The sequence below is a fragment of the Balaenoptera physalus genome (assembly GCF_965194825.1).
Source record: "Balaenoptera physalus genome assembly, chromosome: 1".
Classification (NCBI taxonomy): Eukaryota; Metazoa; Chordata; class Mammalia; order Artiodactyla; family Balaenopteridae; genus Balaenoptera; species Balaenoptera physalus.
This window is the reverse complement of record NC_138882.1, coordinates 9,924,932-9,937,473: the sequence shown is the minus strand read 5'-3', so window position 1 is coordinate 9,937,473 and position 12,542 is coordinate 9,924,932. Positions and strand designations below refer to the sequence as shown.

Here is a 12,542-nt window from a genome sequence, read left to right as displayed (position 1 = left end):
CGCGCTCCACGGTGAATGAGAAAGAGAAAAACTTGTGTTTCTTGTAAACCATTGTTTCCCTACACGTAGCCGTACTGAACCCTGACCAACACACGGCTTGCTCAGCTTCACCATCTCAGACCACCCTGCCTGTGCTCTCGCCGGTCCAGCTACACTGGCCCTCCTGTAACAGTACATTTTACTAGCCTTACTCCCTTTTACTATAAAGCTGTTAGTAATCTGGGATGATCCTCGACCTCTTTCCCCCAGTTAATACCTATTTAACCTTTAGATTTCAGCTGAAATGTCACTTACTCAGAGAAGCTTTCTCAGATGTCCCTGAAGAGGTCAGTCTCATTTTTATGTGTGCAGTGAAGAATCTAGTCTTGCCCTAAGAGAGGCCTGGCCTTTGTCCTTGGCTCTAGGGAGGTGATCTCTAGGCTCTTGAGAAGCCATGCCTCACAAAAGTGTCTTCGTTTACCTGGGGGCTGTGGGCCACACAGATGGTCTCACAGTGTGACTTAGGGTGGGTTCTGGGTCAACAGTATCATCTCAACCTCCAGGATGGCTGGAGACTGAGGGCCAATAAAAACTCGATACCAAGAATCGGCTGAGATGGCCTGAGTGGCAGCACTCTGTGCACACTGTCACACATCACTGCCAGTCAAGTTACGGCGCTGGCTTTGACTCCCCTGGGAGAAGACAAGGAGCAGCTTCTCTGGACTCTGCCCTATATGTCTCTTCCCTTGGCTGAATTTAATGTGTCCTTTCACTGTAATAAACTACGTGACTATAACAGACTTTGGTGAGGTCTATGACCTTTTCTAACAAATTACAGAACCTGAGGGTGGTCTTGGGGACTTCCCAAACTTGAAAGTATCAGAAGTGAGGGTGGTTTGGGGTCCCCAAAACTCTGTAGTTGCTGTCCGAAGGGAGGGTAGTCTTAATAGATTATTTTCGAGCTTCACAATACGGTTCTCATTTCACTCCATGCAGCACTTATTGCCACTGTAATTTTGTATTTCACTGATTAATACCAATCTCCTCCACTAAGCTCTAAACACCCTTGAGGAGAGGGCTCCTGACGTTTATCATTCCCCAAGCACCTGGCACAGTGTCTGACACATTGCAGACACTCAATCCTTTCCTGAAAGACAGAGCAGGTGGAGTCACACAAACCTAGTACCAATGACCTAAAGCAACAAGTCAGACAGACCCTAGCTTTCTCATCAGTGAAACAGTAACAAGACAACAATGTTTTGCAGAGAAGCATTACCAAAAGGGTCATTCCTGGATCCTTATACACAAATTGTAACTACTCGAAGACACCTTCTTTTCTCGATATTTTGTTAATCAATGATCCACACATATGCACGCTTCCAATTAGAGCATGTGATTAGCATAAGACAGGCAGTATTACCTCTCTAAAATGATGCAATTCCATCCATAAATACCAAAACTATGCATTTAGTTAATCTGTATGACGTTATCACAAATAAATATAATTTTAATTAAATGTTTTAAATATCTGAAAATATTCCTCAGAGTCCAGAGACCCTGGATTGGAAATCTTTACTATAAGCTCTTGAAGCCTAGAACCAAGGATTATATATTTATGTAATATATACTATAAAATTTCTAGCATAGGCTCATAGGAGGCATACACTAAAAATACTGATAGATATTATTGTTGAATTACTGATCAGTTTAATAGAAACTGCTGGCATAATATAGTATAAAAAAATATAATATAATTGGGAAATCACTAATCTGGCATACTAATAAACATGGTAGGAATAATGTAATACAAATAAAACATTAAATTATAGTAAGGTAGAAATGTAATACAGAACTAGAAAAGTATCAAGGGACTCTAGAAATTATAAATTCGTACTCCAGTATCATTTTTTTTTCTTTGCAGAGTACTTTCTTATACCTTAAAAATACCTAGGCCTCTATATGTCAGTCATTGTTAGAGTCTTAGTGAATCCTACTGTTCTTTAACTGTAATATTCTTTCTACATTTATCAGATACCTACTATGTGTTAGGGATTATACATGAAAACTCCTGGGTTTACAATTTAGTATGGAAGAAATACAATTAAATACACACACAAATATATATGGGAAAAATCTTGAAAAATATAAACTGTTTTAAGTGGTTATCTCTGGAGCAGGGATTATAATGGACTTTTATTTTCTACATTGTACATTTATAATGCTTACATTTTATATCATGGGTATAGATTCTTACATACCTTAAAAAAACTGTCTTTAAAAGGAGAAAAATCACCTGAAGGACCAAACTATCTGTCCCCTACTTTTTCTCTACTACCTAGATCTTGAAAATCACAGTGATTATAATTATTATAGTACAATGATAAATATTACAATTTATAAATGGATTATTTGTGTTAGAGAAATAATTAGAATCTCAAAATGTTTATCATTAAGAAATTTAGTTAAATAAATTATAGGACGCTTATACTAAGAATACTTTTAAAAGAGGTGGTGTTGTGATATGGTTAAGAGTATGGACTTCAAGGCAACAGTGCCTGGGTTTGTACCCAGCTCTCCCACTGACTAGCTACATAACTTGGGCAAGTTTCTTAACCTCTCTGGGACTCAGTTTCCACATCTGTGAAATGATGAGGAACCTGTAAAACCACATAGGGTCACTGTGAGGATCAGTTACTACAAATAAATTAATACTAAAAAATAATACATATAAACATACCTAATAAGCCTTCAATATGTTAGCTAATGCTGTTGTGTGCACTGAAAGTCAAACTTTTATCATTAAGTGAAGAAAGATGCAAAATATTTTGCACAACAGTCCAATTTCAGTAAAAAAAAAAAAAAAAAAAATGAATGTGTTAACAAGTGAATAGAAAATGTGGGAGGTAGTATGGAAGGTGGAACCACCAACCTGGGCTTTAGACCTGGGTTTAAATCCTGGATCCACCATGTACTAGCTGTGTGACCTCAGGCAAGTAAGTTAATTTTTCTAGGCCTCAATTTCTTCATCTGTGAAATGAGGGTAACACCTCATAGGGCCGTTGCAAGGGTTAAATAAATAATATACCTGAAGCACAGTATCTGGCACACAGCAAACATGGTAAATGTGGGCTGTTGTTGGTACTGCTATGGTGATAGTTGTTACTAATAAGAAGACACATGCCTGCCTTATCCACCATTCCATCCCTAGGACCTAAAACAATGCCCAGCACAAAGGAGGTGCTCAACAACTACTCGTTGATTAAATGAATGAGTCAAACTGTTAGAAGGGGTTAGTAGACATGGGTGTGGGAGCACAGGGATATTCACTCATCACTATATATTTCTGTAACTTAAGATACTTTAAGTACACAATGATAAAATAATGTTTTCCTAACCCTTGAAGTAAAGCAAAAAAACTCTAATTTCTCTAAAAACACTCAATTTTTAAAAGTTGGGGGGAAAATGGAAAGAAGTAATAAAATAAGAGAAAAAGGAAAAACAAGTTACTAAGTGGAATAGTAAACGTTTGATTTAAAGGGCAGTAATGAGAATTAGCAGTTTTATTAAAAAGTTTCCACCTTTCTAAAGGTTACTCAGATTATCTTAAGCAATTTTTTGAGTCTCAGAAATAAGGGCAATTTTCAAACAAATGCGATCATATTTAGCTTAGATTTTATACATTAATCAAACCTCTTTCATTATTCTCTTTTTCAGCTTTTCCAAACAATGGACTCCAAAATATGGAGGCATCTAATAATGTTGGTTAAACGTTTCACTGTATACTCCAGAACAGCAGTTCTCAAAGTGGGGTCCATGTAACCCTGGGAATTCCTAAGACCATTTTCAAGGGGTTTGTGAGCTCAAAATTGTTTCCATAATAATTCCAAAACTGTTTTTGCTTTTTCCTCCTGCTTTCTTATTTACACTGTAGCACAACAGCAATCGAGGGTAAAACTGCTGGTATTTTAGCATATACCTAGGCAGTGGCATTAAACTGTTTCACTGACACACGTGCATAATTTAAAAAATTAACAAAACAAAAACCAGTTTTAGTGAAGAATGTCTTTGATAAAGCAGTAAAATTTTTATTATATTTTGACCTCAGAGTACAAGTCTTTAATATTATGGTTGAGTGAAACAGGTGGTACAAATAAAGCACTTCAGCTGCAAACCAAAACATGCCAGTTGATTCCAGGAAAGGCATTAGTACAATTGTTTGAACTGTCAGCTAAGTTGGCTGCTTTTTCTTGGAACATCATTTTTACTTGAAAGAACATACAGCAGACAAATACGGTTGTTCAGACGGCATCTGGCAGATATTTCTTGAAAATGAGTGAAATGAGTCTGTCACTTCAAGGAAAACATCTGACAGTATTTGTTGTCCTTCATAAAATTTGAATTCTCAAGTGAAAATTAGAATTTTGTAAGATTCAGATCCATAGATCCACCACTGTGAGTTTAAAAGTTTCAGGATACTTTATCAATTCTTCTAATGATACAGATGCTGATATTAACAAATGTGACTTGTTGATAACACATATAATCATGTGTCAACATTTAGAAAATCTGCCTAAGTCGGTAAATTTTCAAAATGACCAATGCACAATGTTATAAGATCCTCCAAGAGTAAAAGATCCTTTTGAAGAGCAAGATAAACCAAAGGATTTTTATATATCAAAGTACAAAGCTCATTAATATGATCTCAGATTTCACACTGCAACCAATCTTTAGGAGAGGAACATTTTTGGAGTTTTGATATAATATCAAAGAATATCCATAATTTCCTGGAAAAGAAATTAGCATACTTCTCCCTCTCCAACTACACGTATGTGTGAGACTAAATCATATACTTCAACCAAGAACAAAACGAAATGAAAACATTGCAACAGACTGAATAAAGAAGCTGATAGGAGAATCCAGCTGTGTGCTATTAAGCCAGACATTAAAGATATTTACAAAAATGTAAGATAATGCACTTGTCTCACTACTCTTTTGCTTTGGTAAAGATAGTTATGCTTCATTTAAAAAATACATTATCATTAACATGTAATGAATTTATTGTTACTTTTAAAGCAATTAATAAATATTTTAAATGTCTCAGTTTTAATGTCTAAATGATGAATACTAATAAATATAACCCATATAAACAGAAGGTCTTTGGGGCTCTCAGTAATTTTTAAGAATGTGGAGGAGCCCTAGGACCGAGAAGTCTGAGAACGGCTGCGCTAGAGACACAGGTGGAAGAGCCCTGTTTGTGAAGAGGGCTGCTCTTGAGACGCCACAGCATCCAAGGGCCATACCTGCTTGGCAAAGAATATCGTGTCAAGTCTGGAGTCCTGAACCACAGAGCCTGCTGGTTCTTCTCCTGGCTGCCACTTGAAAAGAAAAATCAGCCCATGAACTGGCCTACAAAACAAAAAAATACCAATTAGTGACACCAAACCTTGCTTCTTTTAACACACTGTCAATATGTTAACTTTTAGTCATTTACTTAACAAATAACAATGCAAATGAAGTAACTTTGAGAAATTTTTTTAAGATTTCTATTGCTGTTCATAGTTACTAGAATGTTGCCCAAGACACGGCTAACAAAACTTTAAAAAAATACATCAATTAAAATGAAATTATAGGGCTTCCCTGGTGGCGCAGTGGTTGAGAATCTGCCTGCCAATGCAGGGGACACGGGTTCGAGCCCTGGTCTGGGAGGATCCCACATACCACGGAGCGACTAGGCCCGTGAGCCACAATTGCTGAGCCTGCGCGTCTGGAGCCTGTGCTCCGCAACAAGAGAGGCCGCGATAGTGAGAGGCCCGCACACCGCGATGAAGAGAGGCCTCCACTTGCCGCAACTAGAGAAAGCTCTCGCACAGAAACGAAGACCCAACACAGCCATAAATAAATAAATAAATAAATAAAATTTTTTTAAAAAATGGAATTACAATGAAAGGAATAATCTCACATCTGTGCATTATTCAATTCTACCTTATATTACCTCACTTAAAAACAGAAAGAACATAGCAAAACTAGAAGAAGCTGTTAACCCTAGACTGAATTCTGATATACATGAATAAAGTTCACACAGGATGTTTACAGATAAATGGCTGCTAGCATAGATACTATGAAATATAGGATGTCGCCTTCATATAATTATTGGACGCATGAGCAACCGTCACACTACAGTATGACTGGATGTTGCATCTCACACATAATGAAATCACCACCTCCCCAAAGGAACGGTTGTTGCCCACAAACCGTTAAATCACCACTTCAGGATTCTCTCCAGTCTATCTTTCACCACTGCCTTCCATGCCACAAAAATCTTTCCTATCCCTTAAAGACAGGTCAAATGATGCATCTTTAATTAACCTTCCCTGATCATACAGCCAGAATTTCTCTCTCATTCCATCTAAAATGATTGCTCTCTTTGTGGGGAAGAAGAAAATAGGGGGGAGGGAACTGTCTCCTTACTATAAAAAACATATCCCTACAGTCCCCATTCCAGGACCTAAGAATGCTCCCCGCAGTGAAAACTCCCTAGCCCTCCATTTGCAATCCAGGGTCAATGCTTGGAGGTTGGGGGTTAAGGAGAGGCCCAGAGAAGTCAGAAGGATGGAGTAAGAGGAAGGTACTTCCTGGCATCAACATTTGGAATCTGAACTGTAACCTCCCCAAGAAGCAATGTAATAATGTATAAAAAAAAGTTCTGGGACTTCCCTGGTGGCGCAGTGGTTGAGAGTCCACCTGCCAATGCAGGGGACACGGGTTTGAGCCCTGGTCCGGGAAGATCCCACATGCCGCGGAGCAACTAAGTCCATGCGCCACAACTACTGAGCCTGTGCTCTAGAGCCCACGAGCCACAACTACTGAACCCACGCGCCTAGAGCCCTTGCTCTGCAACAAGAGAAGCCACCGCAATAAGAAGCCCGCACACTGCAACGAAGGGTGGCCCCCACTCGCCGCAACTAGAGAAAGCCTACGTGCAGCATGAAGACCCAACACAGCCAAAAATAAATTAATTTTTTATAAAGTTCTGAATTACTATTAATGTACATTATCTGTCAAATATAGTTTTGTAGACTGACCTATTATTCATGTGTTTTATGTTAAAATGTTTTCCATGTTCTAACAGTATTGATGTATAAGTGAAAGTTGTAAAAAAATCAACCTATCAGTACTTTGTTGATATGGAATTACAGAGACTTAGTTTTGAATCCCTTGCAAATTACTTATCTATGAGCCTCAGGTTCTTGGTTATAAAATGGGAATAATACCTACCTCACACAATTGAAAAAAATCTTAAAGGAGATAATGTGTTCAGCCTAAGGTAATCCAAGCAAAATAAACTCATGAAAGTCTGCTTAAGTATAGACATATTACTTTTAACATAAGTAAAAACATACTTACTTTAATTTTTCAAAATTCTCAGGCTCTAAACTCCATATTTCTTCTACTTGGGCTCCTCGGCAACCTGAAATAAGAAATTATTTCTTCAGAAGACAAAATAACTCATTTTTTTTCCTTCGCCATTAAATAAAATATTAACTGAAATAAAAGCATATTTGGGGGCGATAAGACATGACAAATTAAAATGGTAAAACTGGTAAGGCTCACAGTCAAATCCTAGTCCTACCTTTACTATTTCCTAATTATTATAGTGGGAGTATATTCCTTTGACAACTTTAAAAAGTTTCAAGATTTATTTTCACTGGAACACCACCCCATGACTCCTCCTTCTCAGTCTCTCTCAATCTCTGGCTCCTCTCCACCCACTCTCTTCACTCAGCTGCTATGTTTCCACAGCTCTGCCCGCAGCCCCCTTTTTTCCTTATTGTACACTTAATTTTTAAAGTGGTAATAGGGGCTTCCCTGGTGGCGCAGTGGTTGAGAATCCACCCGCCAATGCAGAGGACACGGGTTCAAGCCCTGGTCTGGGAAGATCCCACATGCCACGGAGCAACTAAGCTCGTGCGCCACAACTACTGAGCCTGTGCTCTAGATCCCGCGAGCCACAACTACTGAGTCCGTGTGCCACAACTACTGAAGCCTGCATGCCTAGAGCCCATCCTCCGCAACAAGAGAAGCCACCACAATGAGAAGCCCGCGCACCGCAACGAAGAGTAGCCCCCGCTCGCCACAACTAGAGAAAGCCCGCAGGCAGCAACAAAGACCCAACGCAGCCAAAAATAAATAATTAATAAATAAATAAATAAATAAATAAAGTGGTAATAAATAGCTACCACTTAACAGTGAATTTCAGAACGCTATTTAGTTCTGACCCTTTTCCTAAATTCCAATTCTATACACTTTAAAAATTTTAATTTAATATCAACTACATCAGAGTCCCCCAATACGTTCTTCTTCTACAACGGTGGTTCTCAACCAGGATGATTTTTTTTATGCCTCTGCACCCCCCCACCCCCGCCAGGGAACATCTCAAAATGTCTGAAGACATTTTTACCGTCACTACTGTCACTTGGAGGGGGGGGGAGGTAGCATCTAGTAGGTAGAGGCCAGAGATACTGAACATCCTACATTGCAGAGAATAGCCCCTGACAACAGAGAATTATCTGCCCCAAAGTGTCAAGATAAAATGAATTATCGGGCCCAAAGTGTCTAACCCCTGCAAGGCAAGTCAGGAGTACCAAGGTCGAGAACTGTGCTCTAGTAGTTCATATGGTGGTAATGGTGTACTGGGGTTAAAGAGCCTGGCCTCCAAACTGCCAAGGTTTGAACCATGGCTCCTCCATTTACCAGCTGTATGACCACTGAACCTCTCTGCTCCCCATACTCATACAGCTGTTGTGAGAAATAAATGAGATAACTTACTATCTCATAAGGTAATTTATTATGCATGAGATACATTTAATACAATGCCTTGGCACACTTTAAGGATCCATTAAATGTCAGGTAGCATTATGATCACAACAGAAAAAAACAGCCATATTTACCAGTAACTTCAATGTGTAAAGTGCTTTGAATGCATTATCTCTAATCCCTGCAAGGAAAGTATTATATGGAAGAGGCTTAGGGATGTTAGGTGTCTTGTCTAAATTCACTGCAACTAATATATGCCAAAAAGTTAATTAAAACCCATGTCTGGTTCCAAAGTCTGGGCACTTTCTATTGTTCCAGATTGTTTTCAAGTGAGTGCTGGAGAAGCCTTTAGATCACATGCAAAAATCTGTGGTTTAAAAAAAAAAAAATACTGGACCAACCAACTATGTGACTTTGGGCATTCATACCATTCAGTACCTCAATTTGCTCTGCTCAGCAAATATCTATTAGCTCTCACCCAGGTATTAAAGATACAGGTACAAGGAGAGTTACTTCGTTATTTGTAGTAGAGAAAACTAGAAACAACCTGAATGTCTAGAACAGGTTGCTAGACGTCCACATACATTAACTTGGGGAAAAAAGCTTGTTTAAGTGTGAACCTATATTTATACGTGTATCAAGAAAGGGCACAAAAGAACACTAATGCACTTGTTAACACTGGTTATGCTATTGGAAATCAACTGTAAAAAGGCCAAACATTAAAACATTGCACGTATCATACAAAAACACAACAAAAGCCACTGAATTAAAAGAGCCCCAAAATCTTTTGCAAAGGTATAATTTCAAGTGGTGACACTGTTTAAATAACCTCATGTTAGACACATACACATCTCTGTGTAAGGAAAACATAGTACTTAACTGTTAGCATCTATCTCCTTATATACATTCAATTCTAATAATCCCCTTATGTACATTCAATTTCAAATAATGCATGGTATAATGGAAAGAGAAATAAGCAATGATTCAAGAGAACTGGGTTGTAATTCTACCACTGCCTTTAAGTTCTTTACCTTGAGTGAGAACATGTCTTTGAGCCTCACTTTCCTCATGTTTAAAACAAGAATACTACCTGCTTCATCCAATCCACACAATTCTTGTGAGGTATATGTTCTCAAATACCAAACACAAAGAATCACCATGCTGATTCCTCTAATACATATTAAGTAAAAAGTTGGGTGGGAGTGGGGGTAGGCTTTAAAAAGTTAACGATTCACTGGTATTTAACAAATACATTCAGCCCTCTGTATCCAAGAGGTTCTGCGTCTGCAGATTCAAGCAACCGCAGGTTGAAAGTAAGTGCCAAGCATGATATTAAGCCCTAACAAGGACAGGAAATAATAAACTATTTTAACGATGCTTAAGAACTTCAACCTAGTAGGAAACAAGCTCATATAACTCAAAGACAGTGCAGTCTGCATATTTTGCATATGAAAGGTACATGGGATGCGTTCTGGAAGTTAAGAGGTAGCCAACTATCCTTGCTGATCAGAAAAAACTTTAATGTATAGTTGAACTGGGGGACTTCCCTGGCAATCCAGTTTGGTTAAGACTCCCTGCTTCCAATGCAAGGGGCTTGGGTTTGATCCCTGGTCAGGGAACTAAGAACCCACAGGCCGGGCGGCCAAAAACATTAAATAAATAAATAAATAAATAAATAATTTAAAAATAGTTGAACTGGGTCTTAAATAGGATGACCAAATAATCTGCCATTCAAACCAGAACACTGCTTTTATTAAATTGGTTTTACTTAATAGGACATTAAATTAAATTTTTAAATTAAAATGTTTTAAAACATTTATATCTTGACTAACACATTTGTATTATAGTACTGGTGGCTCCATAAAAGTCTATTCAAAAACTAATTCTAGGGCTTCCCTGGTGGCGCAGTGGTTGAGAATCTGCCTGCCAATGCAGGGCACACGGGTTCGAGCCCTGGTCTGGGACGATCCCACATGCCGCGGAGCAACCAGGCCCGTGAGCCACAACTACTGAGCCTGCGCGTCTGGAGCCTGTGCTCCGCGACAAGAGAGGCCGCGATAGTGAGAGGCCCGTGCACCGCGATGAAGAGTGGCCCCCGCTTGCCGCAACTAGAGAAAGCCCTCGCACAGAAACGAAGACCCAACACAGCCATAAATAAATAAATAAATAAATAAATAAATAAATAAACAAACAAACAAAAACTAATTCTAAAAATAATTTTCTTAACAATATACCTGGAGTCTTTCTCCCCAAGAAAAATACTCTGGTGAGGCTCTCCCAATCTGTTGCCAGTGACTTAAATTTAATTGACTGGTAGGGATGCTATCTTGCAACACGCAGTTCTGACAACACTGATTGCCAGTCCCCTAACCGTATCAACAGGTCTACCAGAAGCAGCAGGCGTGGGCCCAGCTTCTGCACCTCCCATGAAAAACAGCCCTTGATATCTTCCCCAACCCCACTTTCAGTTATTTCATGGCACAGACAAATGTCATTTAGCTGGTGATGTGACCAAATAGGAAAAACTGTATTGTCAGCTCTTAGGCAATCTCTCTGAGGACTGGACTCAATTATGTGAAATGAACAGGCAGCCCTAAGCTGGAGGCACTGTTAACTTGTACCCCTAATAAGAAGGTCCCATTTTGGAGGCCCCAACGATTATAATCAACACTTGCTTCCAAGCGTACCATGTGCTCATAACTATACTTTTATTTCCTGTGTGAATGGCTATACTTTTAATTAATGCCAGGCATTAACTCACCTCTCTCCCCAAAACAAGGTGACATGCACCTTACAAGTGTCTGAAACAGACCTTCACGTAAAGGAAACACCACATTGGCTCTAAGTCACTCAGATCTGCCTCAGCTCAGGGGCCTGAGTTGTTGTGGGTGATGGAATTCTTCTAGACTTCTTCCCTGCAGACCCAGGCAGAGTCTGCACAATCACGAATACACCCTGCTATATCTGAGTTAATGCCTTAAGCTGAGAGGAAAGGCTGATACAAAGACTTGAAAAAGTCACCTGGCTCCCTAACAAAAACACTCCAAGAGATAAATTAAGCAGATTTGGTACCAGCCCTGCAGGTCAGGTCAGATTAATCAGAGTAGCTGAGGGAATGGCATATTTGGTATAGAAAGAAAGGATGGGTTTTGTTGGGAGACAATTCTCAATGGGTTTCTACTGTTACTGCTTGTCTTCTGAGAGGAATTACCAGATTTGTTCAAAACTGTCTTTTCAAGGATGTCAAAATAGTAAACAGACTTGAAAGGCAGAGATATTTTCTCCCTCTGGGGCAGAGGGAAGACTTATTGCTGTCTGTAATAATAGTATCTCCCTAGAGCTAAAGGTTGAGCAAGTTTGCTAGCAGCCTCTTTTAACATTGGGAGCTCCCTAAGGTTGGGGGTTTCTCAGCTATGACAGAAACTCATGCATGCAGCATCTACCTCCACTTCTACGGACTTAAAGGACAAGGGAACCAATGCAAACATGAATCTCCTGTTGCCTACTGTGCCAGGAGTAATACAATCCTTTAGCTATAAAGCTGAAGTTGTCTGCCAGCATCTATAAAATAGTGGCAGGCCCATTTGTCAGCTGGCAAGCAGGGTAAAATCTAACACTTCGTAATTCTTAACAGATGCTGGATTTTCTCAAATGCCTTTTGCAATTATTGAGATAATCTAATCGTATGGTTTTTCTTGTTTAGTTTAATATGGTGTAAATCTCAAATGTTAAACCAACCCTGAATTCCT

General features: G+C 39.1%; 1 protein-coding gene across 6 annotated transcripts in view; it reads right to left on the bottom strand.

Moving 5' to 3' along the window:
• The window catches only part of UCHL5 (ubiquitin C-terminal hydrolase L5), a 50,881-nt gene that overhangs the window by 34,562 nt on the left and 3,777 nt on the right, over positions 1-12,542 (bottom strand). For all 6 annotated transcript variants that reach the window (XM_082427548.1, XM_082427547.1, XM_082427543.1 and 3 more), the window contains 2 exons: positions 7,384-7,447; positions 5,280-5,385 (listed from right to left, as the gene is read on the bottom strand). Coding sequence is in view for 5 of the 6 variants with exons in the window: in XM_082427547.1 (XP_082283673.1) it covers positions 5,280-5,385; positions 7,384-7,447 (170 nt within the window). In the remaining variant the exon portion in view is untranslated. The remainder of the gene's footprint in view (positions 1-5,279; positions 5,386-7,383; positions 7,448-12,542) is intronic.